Source organism: Thunnus albacares, chromosome 11 (assembly GCF_914725855.1).
Source record: "Thunnus albacares chromosome 11, fThuAlb1.1, whole genome shotgun sequence".
In the NCBI taxonomy this organism is placed as follows: domain Eukaryota; kingdom Metazoa; phylum Chordata; class Actinopteri; order Scombriformes; family Scombridae; genus Thunnus; species Thunnus albacares.
This window is the reverse complement of record NC_058116.1, coordinates 10,013,681-10,031,475: the sequence shown is the minus strand read 5'-3', so window position 1 is coordinate 10,031,475 and position 17,795 is coordinate 10,013,681. Positions and strand designations below refer to the sequence as shown.

At 40.9% G+C, this 17,795-nt stretch overlaps 1 protein-coding gene across 7 annotated transcripts in view; it reads left to right on the top strand.

Annotated features, from left to right (window-relative positions):
• tbc1d4 (TBC1 domain family, member 4) overlaps positions 1-17,323 on the top strand; it is a 31,714-nt gene extending 14,391 nt beyond the window's left edge. Inside the window, exons 12-24 of one of the 7 annotated variants that reach the window (XM_044365138.1) lie at positions 621-835; positions 1,321-1,473; positions 4,957-5,114; positions 6,683-6,886; positions 8,181-8,183; positions 8,726-8,887; positions 9,061-9,219; positions 9,464-9,564; positions 9,679-9,822; positions 11,316-11,475; positions 11,644-11,813; positions 12,705-12,881; positions 13,643-17,323. In XM_044365138.1, coding sequence (XP_044221073.1) covers positions 621-835; positions 1,321-1,473; positions 4,957-5,114; positions 6,683-6,886; positions 8,181-8,183; positions 8,726-8,887; positions 9,061-9,219; positions 9,464-9,564; positions 9,679-9,822; positions 11,316-11,475; positions 11,644-11,813; positions 12,705-12,881; positions 13,643-13,873 — 2,037 coding nt within the window. In that variant the 3' untranslated portion in view covers positions 13,874-17,323. Of the gene's footprint in view, positions 1-617; positions 836-1,320; positions 1,474-4,956; positions 5,115-6,682; positions 6,887-8,180; positions 8,184-8,725; positions 8,888-9,060; positions 9,220-9,463; positions 9,565-9,678; positions 9,823-10,583; positions 10,883-11,315; positions 11,476-11,643; positions 11,814-12,704; positions 12,882-13,642 lie in introns of those variants that run through there. The other 6 variants (XM_044365136.1, XM_044365137.1, XM_044365139.1 and 3 more) reach the window with 6 other exon arrangements.
• Positions 17,324-17,795: the final 472 nt, after the last annotated feature.

The window sequence follows — 17,795 nt, the reverse complement described above, 5'->3', positions numbered from 1 at the left end:
GAGGTCTCTAAAAGCATGAAGGGAGGAGATTGGACGGTATTCATGTGGAGTGCGGCCACTGAGGGTCTGCCCACCAATAGTGTGTGATGCCGTAAGTCACAGGACACTGTCCATTAGAATACAATGGATGAGGGAGTTGTACTCTACTGCCAGGCATGAGGCGGCACTGAGTCCAAGAGTGTTGAGTGGAAAGTTGAAGCTGGACTGAGTCCTGCTGTGGGGTAACATTGGCTAGGTGAGTGCAGACCTGTAACGTGAGTAGCTGAGTTGGTGTTTTATTTGGCTTCAGCCTGAGAATAATATCTGGAATATGGAATTACAAGCTGTGTTTGGTTTGACTTCCAAAGACATTTAGTGTGATTATCACACCCTTTGAATTTAGCCTGTGTGGACCCAGGTTATTGACCTGTGTAGCTGTACACAATATTTCATAGGATTTTTTTATTGGATTTATTGTGTTCAGCTTGTCATTAGTCACCACTCTCTCTTTGTATCAACCTCCTGTCACTCCAGTTGTAAAATCAGATACATCAGAAAATCCAAACATGCATGAAAATACTTTAAAAATGGACATTACTATAAAAGGAATTATGCACTGACATCTTACTCTTACTCAGCAGGATGAGGAATCTCCTGGTTACTCCCCTCCAAGTTCCCCTCCTGCTTTCAATGATGACGACCCGGAAGCTGGCCTGCAGTTCCGTCGGCGCGCCCACACCTTCAGCCATCCACCTGTGAAGAAACGCATCTCCTTCGAGGGTCAGCCTACCAGCCAGGGGAGACACACTCCTCTTCGTAGACAACACTCTGTTAACCCAGAACTGCTGGAGAGCAGGTAAACTCAACACACACTTCAAGTATTACTCACTGAATCTGTGGGTGTAAGGAATGATCAATGCACAATATGGTTTTTTTTTTAGTAAAGTTGCAGTAGAGGATGTTTTGCACAGAGTGAATTGTACTGACATGTTTTTATAAGAGAGAACTTTTGTGTTTTGTTTAGATACGGCTAAAGCTAACATTGCTAAGACAATCATAACCTGTTGCTTTTCGTTTAATCAGTTTCACACTAACTAAATATTTAGTTTGACCTATTGACATACACACAGACAATGTAGTCTATTTGCAGCACTTTGATCAGTCCTAAATCTCTCCAACCTCCAACCCCTACTATCCTTGAACAATAGCATCACAAGTTTCCTGTCACTGTTTTGATCCCTCATGAGTTCCTTTGTGCTCCAACCATCAGCCCTTTCTTTTGTGTAATGTGTTTGTTATTTTTTTTTTTATTTGTGGGCATTTCATGTTTGGCTCGCCAAGTCCCGTGGCTGTCTCGAGAACGCGCAGTGTTTCGGAGAGCGAGTCCTCCTTCAGCCTCCCCTCCTCCTTCTCTACCCCCAGTTTCCTGAAAAGCTTTTACCAGGGCTCACTGGGTTCCCTGAGCTCCCTGGCAGACAATGGGAGCCTTAAGAGGTGAGAGGGGTTGTGCAGTCAAGACCCCCCTGTTTAGACCCGAACATAGCGGCCAGGGACTTGACAGACGGGATGACCGGGGTGGGAGGGAGGAACGTTTTTTTGCTGGGATGGCAGTAGCCGTATACGTGTTGGCTGTCCAAACCTTTTAACACCCAGCTTTTTCCTGTCTATCCACAGCAACTTTTTATTAGTAAAAATACTTTCCAGCTATTTATTTTTTTCCCCATCGTCTCTGTAGCTGGACCCACCTTCTTCCTGTTTCGCTCAGAAGTAGAAGGGGATACTGATACACCCCTCTCTTGTTGTGTTTGCATGATGGATGGGAAGCTATTTGCATGGCAGAGCTATACTTAACCTGGATTTATAGCCTTTATTAACTGCATGGAACACTTTTGCCAGTGCACTTGATGATGCCCTATTATCACTACTCTAAGCTAGAGATGCACTGATATCGGATGTCGGTCCGATACTGACTCAAATAGCTGGATCGAGTATCGGTGACAATGGGCCGATCTGGTATCGGACACCATTATTTTAATAAATAACAATTCAGTAAATTTATATCTATGTATTTATTTGTTAGATTGTGTTTTACAAAGATCGGAAAGCAACATTTAAAGGGGACCTATTATGCTTTTCCTTATTTTCAGTAATATAATGTCACAGTGTCGGATGTTCATATTAAAAGTGGCCAGCTTCAGACTGCTCTGAACGCTCTGTTTCAAATATTTTTTTCTACTTTCAGCCCGAGCCGATGTCGGCTCATGACAGATTTCTTCATGTGGTCATCTGCTCCACGCACAGCGCGCAAGTTCGCTGCACTGCTCCGCTAATATTATGGCATTTTTCCATTGTTTTGGGGGTAAACACGCTGAGCCATGACTCCATCACACAGAACAGCCAAGTAAAATGAGTTGTTTCTCTATTGGGGGTGTGCTGGTAGTCTGCAGCTCTTCATCAAACATCTCATTGTGGCTGTTTCTGCTTGAACTATTACTCTCTTCATTATATCAGGCACTGCTAGGGATTTTTACTATTCACACACGCAGCTATATTCAGGAACCTTTCCGTTTTGCATCTTTTCAATCATGCTGTGGCAATGCTGGAATAGATGGGGCAGGGGACAGTTCAGCAGACAGCGGTAATGCAACACTTATGGATGCCAACCACCATAAAACTCAACAGAAGAAGAAGACGATGAGGGGGGGGCATGTGGGTGTATGCGGCGGAAGAAGTCATTATTGTTTTTTGTTGGCAGGCATGGCGGGCACAAGCTTTTTTTGTCTGGTGCCAATGTTCTTGTATTTAATATTCAACAAGTTCTTGAGACAAATCATTCGTGAAAGCATCGGAAAGGCAACTGTAAACAAGTCACAGATTCAGATATGTCATCAGCGGAGTCTTGTGATTGGTTCGCCCACTCTTCGTGAAAGTGTCTCTCGTCAAATGGACATAACCCCTTTATGTGATTGTCTCTGCAATGTTACTGCTTTCATTCACAACACTGCCGTACTGGCATTTTCCCTGAAATGTTAAAGGTCTTCCGGTGGGAAATTTGCTGCACAGATTTCCCTAAATATTGATCCCTGCTCCTATTCACCCATGACCCCTTGCAGGAAATGTTTCTTAACATTTCAGGGATAGACTGCATGTGTGAAAAGGGTTTAATTAAACACTGGTATCGGATTGGTACTCAGTATTGGCTGATACCCATAGCCCAGGTATCAGTATCGGTATTGGGACTGAAAACGTCACATCAGTGCATCACTTCTCTAAATACATCACTGAGCTGATTCAACTCAGTGATGTATTTATTTTGAAAGGTTGCTGTTAATGTTCAACTAGCTAATGCAGTTTGATCAACAAAAGAGGACATACCGCCGTGTGCCTGAGAATCTCTTGACTCTCTCTGGCAGCGCTGCATCGACAACACACAGGTGTCCGGATGGCAGAAAGTAAAGGTTAACATCTCCATTATGAATGAGATTCAGAGGAGCAGCCTGTTGTAAAATGTCATTTTCACAAGATGTTTTCTTCTTCTCTGACAGCATTCCAATCATCTAAGTGCTTGCATTGATAATGCAGGAGCAAGAAAAGCTTTTTCAGCACACGTTGCCCCTGATGATGAATAACAGTGGGTTTAAAAGACGACGTGTTGAAAAAGCCTTGACCTGCTGGGCATTTAAATATGAATATGTCAACATGTTTACAGCTAGGTTTGCATTATCTGTTGCAATGTGAGAGAACTTCAACACGCTGTCTTTTCTGTGACTTTTTTATCAATGAGCATAATACTGTAAGATTTAATATGTCAAGTGAAGAGTTTTAATCTGCTTAAGAAGCTATGTTAAATGTGCAAAACAGCTGTGAGAAACAAAACCATCATGTCAGTGATTTAGGCACTTGTCTAAATTCAGAGTCACTTCCTGTTTTTCATCGTGCACATGATCAGACAAGAGTGTGCTGACCAAGCTTATTAACTACTGTATCTGTCAAGTGCTCGCCACTATTAACTATAACGAATGTACACTATGTCATTCCACTGGTGCTCATAAACTACAATTCAAAATGTACCAATATAATATAAATCTATGAATAACAGAAAGTGAGAGACAAGGAGACAACAGAGAAGAAGAACATGGCTCATGGTTCATCTACTGTAACATTTCAGACGGTTACATTATGATATTATTGTCACATTTATACATCATCAAATCTAGTTGAATGTAACTTCACTAATCACTTAAGTAAAGCAACTAAACCTGCAAAAGAATATATACTGCTATTGCTATTGTACTAATTAGCTTCAGACTTTCTAATTACATGATGCATCATTATGAATGTAAAAAAAGTGAACTATGGGTCTGATCTTCACTCTCCTTTTTTCACATACTGTACAAATATATTAACACAAATAGCAGCTGCACCTTATTTTACACATATGACCAAACACTGCACTTCGGTTGTTGCAATTGCACCATTAAAATGTAACCATTAGGGCTTGGTTCAGCACCTGACAACTTCATTACATTGTCTGAATTTGATTTTTACCAGCTTTTGGTGGGTTGGAGCTGTGAACATTAACTTTTTCAGCTGCGGCAGCTCTGTAATTACATTTTCATCTCTACTCATTTTTCTCCAGAAAATGAACAAACACGCACGCGCCCCGGCTGTGGCTGTTTCACATTATAACTGTGAACTACCTTCTGCTTCATTAACATGGTTATTTAATGGCTGGCACTTTTTTTTTTCATCAGTATGTTTATGATTCATCTTAACCATTTTTCATGAACTCGGAGAGTCTTTTGATGAGAAGATTGTATAAGGTTTCCTCTGTTGTTCCTGAGTGGAGAGGTTTGATGCATGTGTGGAAGTACTGAAGGGATATGTGTGTGTGAAAGGGTGCTGAAAGAGTGTTGGTGTAACACGACACCTGACTCGTTTATCGGGTGTCTGTGACGCTGCTGTCTTCTCTCTTAGCAATGGGGAAGGTAGGAAGAGGACCCTGTCTGCCTGCAGCAGTGACTCTGTGAGTGGAGGTCTCCCCCCAACCCCACGCAGGGTCTCCTGGAGACAGAAGATCTTCCTGAGGGTCGCTTCACCCATGAACAAGCCTTCTGCATCCATGCAGCACCCAGGTCTGGTAACACAATCACTCTGGCAGTTCGTGCAAAGCATGACATGATGCACAATGAATAAGCTCTGAATAATCCAAAAGTGCATAGAAAATGAGCACAAGGCAGGGGGAGCACTGACACTCTGAAACTCCATATTTTCAAACTGCGCGCATACATGGGACGTGCAGTAATTTCGAAAGGAATGAGAAATCTTCATGCTTGTCAGATAAACACTGATAAAGGAGCTTGTGAAAGTGATCCTCTTACATGTTCCCATGGCCAGTTTTCTTGCCTTTTGCACAGTCTTTCTCAGTGTAGTCGAGAGATCTTAAAAAATGTAGCAAGCAAATTATTCTTGGATCTAGATCATAACTAATATCTTGGCCACATCTCAGATTTTAATCAGTCTTGCTTTTTATTATTTTGTTTTTGTAACTTTTTCTCTTTAAAAGAGTGGCACAGCTAATTAATGCAGAATGTAAATGGTGAGAAATCTGGTAGCAATACTATTGCCTAACTTTGTCTTTGCAAAACACACATTTTCATACACCAATCCCAAATACAGTTTTTACATTTTAAATTATTTTACTTTACAGTAGCCCACAATGACATGTCTTTTTTATCCCTCATCAAAAACCTGCCTTATTGGCCTATAAAGCTGTTGTGGCTACTTTATTAGAAAACAGGTTAGCTATTTAGACATTCAGCAGACATGGAGCCACATTAACATTTATTTAAAGACATGTCTCTGGTGACATGATGAATGTAAGCTCAATATTGCCTCTCCTGATATATCTGGCTCTTTAGCTGCTAGATGGTCAACTTTCTTCTAGAGCCCAACCGATATATTGGTCAGCCGATGTCATCGGCCGATATTGGCCTATCACAGATATATCGGTTATCGGATATATTTTTTTAAAAATTAAAAAGTTATATAGGCAGTATTTTATGTATATTTGATCCTTTCTCTTAATTCAAGTTTAATATATATGAACATATGTTTTTTGTTCTACATATATCTTTCATATCTTTGTCACAAGTGTTTGATAACCACATTTGAGGGATCGTTGCAAAAAATGTGTTTATGCATATATCGTGTATATACATGCATATACAAGATTATTGGCCGATATATTGATATCAGAATTTTTTTACTCCTGAATATCGGTATCGGTATCGGCATCTGTTCCAAAAATCCAGTATCGGTCAGGACCTACTTTCTTCACTAGTTAGTTGCTAACTTTGTCTGCAGTTTGGTGCTGAGCAAGTCACATTACAGTGGGTTTATCACAGCTTTGTTGCTGAAGACAATTGTCTCTTGGTGTTGGAAAGCAGGTTAATGAGAGAAGTGAGAGTGTACCAAAACAGTAAATATGCTGTAGAGACAAATTAATGAGCTAAAAGAGGCTACAGGCTCTGTTCATGACTGTACAGCTGCACAGTCGAGTGATAATTGTCGGTTCATCGCTATGAGCAACTCCTTTCACATTATACACTTAGTCATTAGAGTCACTGTTACTATGAAAAGTAGTGATAAGTAGAGCTTTAATTGTATAAGTAAAAAAAAGTGCTTTCTATTAATGTTTTAGACCACTCTGATGCCAGGGAGCTGTTGCCTCTCTCTCCTCGTGCAAGTGTGGATGCGTTGGGGAACCTGCTGCCCCAGACAGGCGAACAACCGTCTGGGGAGAGGCCCAAGAGGACGGGGACTGACTATCGAGCTCTTTGGAAAACTGCCATCCACCAGCAGATCATCCTGCTACGCATGGAAAAGGAGAACCAGAGACTGGAGGGTGAGTTGCAGTTACTACTGGCCATGTGAACTATGATAATTGCTCCAGAACAAATCCCTCCTTTGGTCACATGAATTAGTAATTTGAAGAACAAGATGTCCATGCTCTTGTTGCAGCTAGATCACTCAGTGACATTCAATGTTAAGTGTATTTGTTTCTCTGCAGACACTGGTGATATTTATAAGTTGTCATGAGGCTCTTCTCCTCAAAAACTGCTCACACTGGGTCTTATTGTTAAGGTTTATCTGCCGTTGAAGATATTTATTACGGTGGTAGTTTATTTTTTTCTCAACTATCATGAAAAGTTTCACTCTCGGCCCCATGCTCTTAACATTTATATTCTTGTTCCTGACTGAGGCTTTGTCAGCGTGCGCAGTGTTAGAAGCCAAAAGAGTTGATGACTCCTTAAGCTGTCGTTTCTGTTTATTTTGAGAAGTCAAATGTTGCCGTCTTGGTTTGAGATTCTGGTGCACAGCTATATTTAGAGCAGAGTGTTTTGGGTGTTGCAAGTATACACACAGATCAACACACACACAAACACACTCAAACAGACACTGAGTAGGTTAAAGTGCATAGAACTAATCTTTTTCATGGAAAACCCATCAATAACAGCTATGTAAGGTCAGAGTTCAGTAAAATAACCGGACATAGCTTTTGGAAACATCGCCCTCTAATGGTCAGGGTTATAAAGGGTGCATCCTTTCCTCTCCTCCCTCACTACCACTTGTCTCCTAACAGGAAGTTAACTGATGAGGAATATAGTGGAGAAGAGGAAATTGAGGCCATGCCAGACAGTTAATGAGCTACTTTATTATCAAAAGTGGATAACGGCACAAAGTAAAACCGCACCCTATAGATTATAAATTCCTAATCCTATGATGTGTATCATTTGTATGCATGCACAGCTCAAAACACAGACATCAACATAATTTTACATGCACTGACCTCCTGCTGTTTAAGTTGTTGTTGTTAAGTTGTGTGAACTGTTATGATCTGAAAACTCTCCCATCATTCAATTATACGATACGGTTACAGTACAGACCATTCCCCTAACCCTGCAATCGTTTAAAAAACAGTAAGCATGACAGTGTCAGCATTAATGTCGATCTCACAGGGAAAAGGAGGAGATAGTGTAGAAAACTAGGAGACTTTTGTTCATTTGGGGGAGCCTCTGGATGCACTTGCTATGTGTAGCTTTTATATTCAGACCACCAACACATCTCTTTCCCTTTGTTTGTTATTATGACGCCAATGCTGGTCTGAGGACCTAACTGTGAATAACTATTTTCAATAGAAGGTAAGCAAAACAAAAGGAGCACCTGGGCTAAAGGAAGGTGTTTTGCATGATTTGGGGTGTTGGTTTATGTTCATTCAATTCAGCTTCTTTTTGTTTGCATGTTCGGGGGTGATCATACTTTATGGTGTTTTGTGTTTCTTTTGTCCTGTGTACCTCTCCCCGCTGTCTTGATTTAGCCTCTCCAGGCCCTCCAGCATAATGGATCTTTGGTGTTAATGTGGTTATTGTGGCTTGTGTTTATGTGGTAGGCTTTCAATAGTAACTGGTGACAAAAAGGCATAAGGGACAATATTCACACTTGCTTTCAAATCTGACATCTTTTGATCAGCTATATTCTGTTTTACAACAGTGAAAACAGAAGGGCTTTTATGTTCTTTCTAAGTACATCTCTCTTGTGCTTGCCTCAGGTCTTGATTTTCTGGTGCATCAGAGAATCATAAATAACATGTAAAAATGATACCACGATATGTGCATATGAAAAGGTGCGCTTTAAGATTCAATGTGTTCTCTAATCTCTTTTTATTCTGTTGTTTGTGTTGCAGCGAGCCGAGATGAGCTGCACATCCGCAAGATGAAGCTGAACTACCAGGAAGTGGGCCAGTGCTCCAAAGATGCACAGGCATTGTGGGAGAGAAAACTGACAGCTCCAGGCAGAACGACAGTCCCACAAGACCAGGAGGAGATGTACCGTGCACTCTGCCAAGGTGAGAGAGAGTATGTGGTGTGTGTGTGTGTGTTTTTTATGTGTAAGAAAGTGAGAGAAAGCTGTAGAGAATACATCCTCATCTATGTCTGTATCTATGATTTTTCATGCCACTGTACATGTGTGTGTGTGGGGTTTTGAACAAGCTCTTCTTCTCTTGCTTTTTGCGTGCAGGTGTTTCCAAAAGCAGGCGTGGGGAGGTCTGGTTGCTACTTTCCCATCAGCACCGGCTGTGTCACAGACTGCCCCAACGTCAGCAAGCCCCGGACACCCCCTACCAAGATCTGCTGAAGCAGCTCACCGCACAGCAGCATGCCATTCTGGTGGATCTAGGTGGGCACATTATCATACAAGTCATGGAGAGCAAACAAATTTGACTGTTTGAGTTTCTGTATTAGTTAATGAGAATAATGCACGTTATGGGATTTTTTTTAGAGGATTTTGGACATTCCTTTTTTTCAAACAAATCTCAGCTTCTCTACACAGCAGCTCATCAACATCAACTTTTTCTAGTTATGTTGAAAGTTCACAGAAACTGAACATTTTGTAAATATTCAGATGTTAATCTCCTCCTCAGGCCGGACCTTCCCCACCCACGAGTACTTCTCAGCCCAGCTGGGTGCTGGGCAGCTTTCCCTCTACAACCTCCTGAAAGCCTACTCTCTGCTGGATACAGAGGTACACAGAGCAGACACATTTCCTTTCTCCATAATGCACATCTGTAAGGCCATAGTGATGGTGATCATCAGATTTGCGTTACATAATGTGTGCACTCTTGTTTTGTACACGCAGGTCGGCTACTGCCAGGGTATCAGCTTTGTGGCTGGCGTGCTGCTGCTCCACATGAGCGAAGAACAGGCCTTTGACATGCTGAAGTTCTTCATGTACGACCTCGGCATCAGACGCCAGTACAGACCTGACATGGTCTCTCTGCAGGTCAGTACAAGAATGTGTCGAGGGACCACTACAACATGTAATCACAATGTGAGGGACCTCATTTCTGTGTATATAAAGAATAAATCCCCTAAATTTCTCTTCTGCAAGATAATTTGGGGCTCAACATCAGACACGATTACTTGTTGTGCCAACGTTCAGTTTTAAAAAGGTCAAATTAGAGCTCCATTCAATTACAGGTTATGGCAGACTGATATCACTTTACATGTGATACTGCAAGAAAGAAAATGCCCCGAACATTAACGTTACCCTGTGGAGTTTCTGACCTTTCTTTTGTTTGTTTTTTCACGAATGGGTCCCCTTTTGTTTGTCTTGTGCACTCAATCGAGGACGCACACACACAAAGGCAGGGAAGAAGAAGACTGCAAGCTAGTAAACATAGATGGAAGATTACAAGATTTACAATACTCATAAAAACGGCTTTGTAAATGTTTTATGAAGAAAGAATCGCTTTCAACACTTTTGTTAGACCTGAAGGATACACACAATGCATTGTGGTGAGTAAAACTCTATGTAAACATGACTTTTGTTTGTTTACAAGACATCTGCAGCCCCCCTTTAAAACCTTTATTCAACAGGATTGCCTCATTTTTAAAAAAATGCCATCAGAATAATTTGAAGGGGCTATTATCACATAAATATTCTACAAACAGTAGCTTTAAATTTAAATACTATCATTAAAGTTTTTAGCCTACTGTATCAGAAGTACTGTAAGTAACAGCCACCACTCTGGACACATATATTCAGCATGGCCTTGTGTGAGTTATTGGTTAGCAACAGCAAACAGTAGTCAAGTGTCTCCACCTCTTATTCAAACCACACCTGCATGCTCATTCTGTTAGCCTCAGTTAAATATCAGCTGACTCATTGGGGTTAAAGCATCAGCTGGTGTGGCAATGTTTAATCTACAGCAGGTAACAATTTAGCCAAACAGTGGCCCGCTGGGTCTCTCTACACTGCAGTTCTTTTTTAAGAAGTTTGCAGAGACAGGAGGAATTTGTGCTGTTCTCTCTGTGCAGTGTTTCAGTACGAGGAGGTAAAGGTATTACTTTTTTTCTCTGTAACTGTCAGGAAATTGTAATACTGATAACAGCCAATTTTAGCTCGAGCTAACTTCTGCTTCTCTTTTCAGTCTGCTGTGCATTTCACTCTAGCACTTGTCAGATCACTGTAATATATTGTTAAGAGCTGTTAGAGTTAGCATAGCTTATCAAATACTTGGACTTGATGCATGTCAGAGCAAGACTCTAAGATACCACTGATAGTACTTAAGTAACTGGCTGCTTGGGCAAAGGATCATTTGCCAACTATAATAGTCACACTGTTTTGGGACAAATCAAGATATACCAGTTTTCTCTTCTACAGCTCATGTTTTGACCTGTGTGTGTATATCTGTGTGTGTGTGTGTGTGTGTGTGTGTGTGTGTGTGTGTGTGTGTGTGTGTATTCTTGTGCATACTGTCTGTGTGATCCCAGGTTCAGATGTACCAGCTCTCTAGACTGTTACACGACTACAACCGAGAGTTGTACAATCACTTCGAGGAACACGAGATCTGTCCGAGCCTCTACGCCGCGCCGTGGTTCCTCACTCTCTTCGCCTCTCAGTTCCCCCTCGGCTTTGTGTCTCGCATCTTTGGTATATTTTTAGAATGATGGCCAAATACTTATCTGCACAATTGCTATTTTAAAAAGAGAATGACTTTAGAATAGTCTCCTAATCACCACAGCTTAAAAGTAAAGTGTGTAAAGTGTTTGTGTTCTTATTGCTGTGTCTGTGTTTTTGTTTTTTTTTTTCTTTTGCCAGACTTTCTATTTGTCCAGGGGACTGAAGTAATCTTTAAAGTGGCCCTCTGTCTGCTGAGCAGCCATGAGGGAGAGATAGTAGAGTGTGACACCTTTGAGAGCATTGTGGACTATCTGAAAACTACACTTCCCACCCTCAGTCAAACACAAATGGAGCAGACCATTGCAAAGGTACAGAGTGGAAAATTGCATGAAAAACACTTCCAGGTCTCCAGATAATCAAACACAATGAAGCATGTAAACGTAATTCTTAATGTTGACTTAACCCAGATTTTGCAGTAGCGGTTAGCTGAAAGCTTCTCGATGTTTGTGATGTTGAAAAATGTGTCGATAGGTATCACATTGTTAAAGGTCTAGTATTACTTATTTACCATAATGTAAGACAAGCCATATGTTCTTCTTGTAAGACTAAACCTACTTGGTCAAAGCTCTCCAGTGGCTGTCAGTTTCTCCACATTGGCCTGATCCAGAAAGGAGAGCAGATCAAGACCACATATAAACAAAAATAAAACTGTTATTTTCTTTAACAACTTAAATAATACTGAAATAATGGCATTTTGATGTCATGTGTATTTATAAAGAGGGATATTTGCTTTCCTTGTGTGCAATCTATAACAGAATACCTTGCACTTACAGTACCCTGTGTTACTGTACGTCCTGCTGAAAGAGCTGTTGCAATATGTGTTTAACCACAATCATAACATTTTTCTAGTGGTGTCTGTCTGCGGCTCCCCCAAAGCCCAGTCAGTTCCAATGAAGATGTGAATCTCTTATCACCAATAAATGCTTTCACTTCTAAAAAAAGGTTACATAATTTCCCTGAACACACTAATACTGGCGTTTTTTGGGGACTTTTTAAGTAGCAAATGTGGTATGCTAGTGAGTATTTATGGCAGCAGAAGAGTGTATGACAACAATAAAGACATATGACATCACCAGACTTATCCTATAAACTCTTCTATAATTTTGCGGGACCTTACCGTTAGCTGTTGTAACATACATATCAATATACTTTAATAACTTGATGGCATATGTCTCACTATGTATTCTGTGGGTTGCCAGGTAATGGAGATGGACATCTCCAAGCAGCTGGATGAATACGACGTTGAGTACCGTGTCCTGCAGGATGAGATGTTAGATGCCGGGCCGCTGCCTGATGACTCTGACCGGCTGGATAAACTAGAGAAGACAAATGCACAGTTGAAGAAACAGAACATGGATCTGCTGGAAAAACTTCAGGTAAAGGATCACACTTAGAGTTTGATCTGCAAAAGGAACAATTTTTTTTTCATTTATAACCTTTCATTTACATCAGTGGGAATGATTCTAGGAAACGAGCAAGTCATTAGTATGTAATTGGCGTAAATGTTCATCATTTTAATTGTGTGGTACCTTTAGAAATTTCTAATGAAGGGGCATGTATCATTGTGGGAAGTATTTAAGTTATTACTCAGTTTATAATTCCCTCTTTTGACAGAGTAAAGGCTCTGTCGTATTGTTGTGTGACACCCAGTTGTTGCCATTGATAATGTGTCAGACTACCTGTAGATGGCACTAAAACATAACTTTAAAAAACAATGGCAACGATAGAGAAACAAAGGGATTGAAAGGCTGTATGTTCCCCACATTCTTTTTAATTTTGCTCAGTACTATGAGAATATACATACAGAAAGACTGGTAAAGTCTCACCTGGTGGTCTTTACATTAATGAATGTCAAAGAGGTATTGAGCTGCTCTTGTCTCTGATGTGACAAAGAAAATTTAGAGGACTTCTGCTTTTGGATAATGGTTACCAAAACATTTAACAAGTGATATACACAAGGCACAGGTTCTGTATTAACTACAGTCATATTTGATTGCATCGGATTTAGTGCAGGGATCTTAGCACAAAGTCGGACAGGTGTTGACTTATAGTGGAGTGCTTTTTGTTTGCCCTCTGTCAAAATGTCTCTTTGTACCATAGCCTGTTTATACTGAAGTAAGATGTCTGTGTCCTCCAGGCTGCACGGCAGAAGATTCAGACGCTGGAGACAAGCGTGGAGAACTTCCTTTCTCGGGAGAGCAAAATGAAGCACATGATTCGCTCTCTGGAGCAGGAGAGGGCAGCTTACCAGAAGACCATTGAACGCATGCGCTCGTGCCTTCCCCCTGACGCCCTGACAGATGTGGAGATGACCCAGATCAAAACAGGACCCAACGGGAAAGCCAAAACTGCAGCCAAGAAGCCCTGATGGCAACCAAGGGGGCTGGCTGCTCTGGGCAGACGCACAGGCAGAGACTGAAGTGAGCAAATGCGGTCTGCTTTAGTGAGAGGCTGCTATTGTTGTACTGCTACACAAGAGTGGCAGGGTTTTGTAAATGTGCGATGTCTGGACTTGCAGACTGTATGGGAAAATATCTACGTGATGTTTGTCAGCAGATGATAGAGTGGTGGGAGGATGGTTTCTGTTATATTAGCACCAGACATCAAAGCCACTGCTTTGTCTCATCTGTTTCACTGCCAGTTTGAAGGTGAGATCAAGATGCACAACATCCTTCCCTTTTCAGCTCTTTTAGTAATCACAGGGGAATTATTAAAGTGACACTAGTGAAATGTGCCACTTTAAATGTTTTTGAGCACTGCCTTGATGTATTTACAACCTCTCTCAGTAGCAACACAATAGCAGTGAACAGAAGATGCCAGTTTGCAAACAATCCTTTGGACCTCAGGGTCAACTTATAGCCATTACCAGTGTGTATAATTCTTGAGTTGATACCTTTTATTGTTTTTGAATCGTGTCTGTGATGAAAACTTGGCCTCAGGCTAATCACGTCGCTTTGTAATTTCCTTTTATTCACTTGAAAATTTTGTGAATGTAATTTCCCTCCAAAGATCATTGTGATAGCATTCTGTTTTTCAGAACAGAGATGTCTGCAAGGTTAGACTTTAAATTTCAGCAGACATACGGTATAGTATCTTGTTGAACATCTCTCAGCACCGCACCACTGCCTTCATGTGAGAGATCTTTAGCACTTGCACTCACTGCTGCTTTTAAGGAGGAAGTGTTTCTTCCAGAGCTCAGGCAGGATGTGAGGTCGTCTGTCTTTTGAGTTTCCTGTGTGACTGACCGCGGTGTCGCCTCATTTTAGCACCACGTTCAGACACTAAGGCAAAGCTCATGCTCCCCAGGAGGCAACAAAAAAACAGATAAAGGTGGAGCAGCGATCTGAATGTACTGTATATCACATGCTCCTGTTTTTTTATTTTTTATTTTTTTGTCAACCCAATCTGTAATGCTGAGGTTTGACAAAACTTGCATTTTCTCCTCCTCCTGTAGTTCCTGAATGTGGGGCTACAAGCAGCTAGGGTTGTATGGCTCCAGATTTCATGACAACATACACATGACATATCTGCAGTTGCATTGCTGTTGGTCACATGGCCAATTTTTCTGTTTGCAGTGAACCGTGAGTGTTTCAGTGAGTAGACTGCAAAAGGAAATGCTGTAAGAACTTAAAGACACATCAGTTTCATTTTGAGTGGGGATAAATCTGTCTTGATTTGTGGTAATAAATGTACAGTGCATTCAGAAAGTATTCACATTTTGTTATGTTGCAGCTTCATACTAAAACCATTTCAGTTATTTTTTTCCTCTCATCTACACTCAATACCCTCTAATAAGAAAGCAAAAACATTATTTTAGATTTTTTTTTTTGCAAATTTATTAAAAAGGAAAAACTGAAATATCACATTGACATAAGTATTCAGACCCTTTATTCAGTACTTAGTTAAAGTACCTTTTGGCAGCAATTACATCCTTGAGTCTTCTTGGGTATGACACCACAAGCTCTGCCAGTCCCTGCTGCTGAACCCCCCCCCCCCCCCCCCCCCCCACAGCATGATGCTGCCACCACCATGCTTCACCATTGGGATGGTATTGGGCAGGTGATAAGCGGTGCCTGGTTTCCTCCAGACATGACACCTAGAATTGAGGCCATACAGTTTAATCTTGGTTTCATCAGACCAGAGAATCTTGTTTCTGAGAATCTGAGAGTCTGTCAGGTGATTTTTTGCAAACTTTCCTGTGTCTTTCACTGAGGAGAGACTTCCATCTGGCTATTTTGCCATAAAGCCCAGATTGGTGGAGTATTGCAGTGATGGTTGTCCTTGAAGTTTCTCCCATCTCCACACAGGATCACTGGAGCTCAGCCAGAGTGACCATTAGGTTCTTTGTCACCTCTCTTACCAAGGCCCTTCTCCCACGGCTGGGCGGCCAGCTCCAAGAAGAGTCCTGGTTGTTTCAAACTTCTTCTGTTTAAGAATAATGGAGGCCACTGCGCTCTTTGGAACCTTCAATGCAGAAGAAATTTTTTTGTAGCCTTCCCCAGATCTGTGCCTTGACACAATCCTGTCTCTGAGCTCTGCAGGCAGTTCCTTCACATTGGTATTTGCTCTGATATACATTGCCAGCTGTGAGACCTTATATAGACAGGTGCATGTCTTTTACAAATCATGTCCAATCAATTGAATTTACCACAAGTGGACTCCAATCAAGGTGTAGAAACATCTCAAAGATAATCAATGATTCTGCATGTACTGAATACTTTCTGAATGCACTGTATGTACACACACAAACACGAGCTGTGCAGTCAACTGGATGACTGTATGTGCAGACAGTTCAAATGAGTTCAAAGAGTGTCCCTTGTTCTCTCAGTTTTGTTTAAATCCCACCTCTATGTCTGACTCACCAATTCCAGTTCTGATTGAAGGCAAAACAGTCCTGGTCTCTGCTTTCACAAAACCCTCATATTAACCAAGGTGATGTCTATCATGAAAAAAGTACTTACTAACTGTGTCTGTCAGTCTTCCTGTCCTTGGTGACAGGTTGTGGTGACACATTCGTTTCTGTTTCAGTGTAAAGTTTTTATTCTTGAACTTCAGTCCAAGCAGACATATCCTTTGATAACCAAAGCAAGATGTTTCTGTGTATTTGCATATACCCAGTGCACTTGCCTACTTTTGCTAAGTTACAGCAGCTAATTCACATTACGTTTGATAGTTTGATAAATCCAGCCTGGTGTTCCCTGTCAGGGTGAAATGTTCTTGAAGGGACGGAGGTGACATAAAAGTTTGCACCAAACCTCTCTCAATAGTTTGACAAGTAAAACACGTCAACTGATTTTAAAATCTGTCATCAAAGGAAACGTTTGCCTGTATTTTGCTTATTTACAGTGTTGTGCATCATAGAAATTGATCATTGAACCAAAGATGTGGTTGGTTTTCAAAAATGAATGAATGAAACATGAATGAAGAATGTTCGACCTGATAACTTGTCACTACACCAAGGTTTGCACTAAGACAACAACTTGAAAGGATACCAAATATTGGCTGTAAAAACACAAAAAAAATCATCATCCTCATCTTATTAATTTGTGCCAAATGTTTAAGATGGCCTTTATTCTCCATTAATCGGAGATATAAGACCATTTTGTCAATATCTAATGTGAACCACATCCTGGTGGTGAGCAGAGGGTGTTTATTTTACATCGGGTGCTGTCAGTGCTGACTACTAAATAATTCTTGAATCACTGTGTTTTAAGGAAATACATTTAAAAGACTTTTTCTGTCAACATGAGGGCTACACAGAGCAAAGAAACTGTCACAAATTCTTCAATAAACCTCACTTTGCCTTGTTTTCTGTCCACTCATGTCTGAATGTCTTTCCTGCCCAGTAAGATCTCATAAAGAAATCATGTTCCTTTACTGTTCTATAATTTAGCACTCCAAGTGTAGGACATGGCCTCAAGGTGGAATGGTCTCTGTGTGTAGATGTATTATTGCATAAAAGGCCAAGGTAGGCTTCGACAGTTTCGACAGAGTCTATTTAAAGGCCTTTCAAGAGTTGTACTTTTGTTAACGCCTGGGGCAAAGAGATATACGGGTCTCCAGTGGGAAAAAAAATATGTGAAATTCTCTTTGCAAAGTATCTGAAACATTCAATCTAGAGTACATCCCTGAATTTGCAAAAATGTAGTGAATGGAGTAGATATTGAGCTGTTTTTTTTTTTTTTTTTACTTCTGATGCAGGAAATACAAGAAAAGTGCAGTTCTGGTTCATTGAATAAAATCAAGATGTCACTGTTGTATACTGCTAAGGGTTTGATGAGAACACTTTG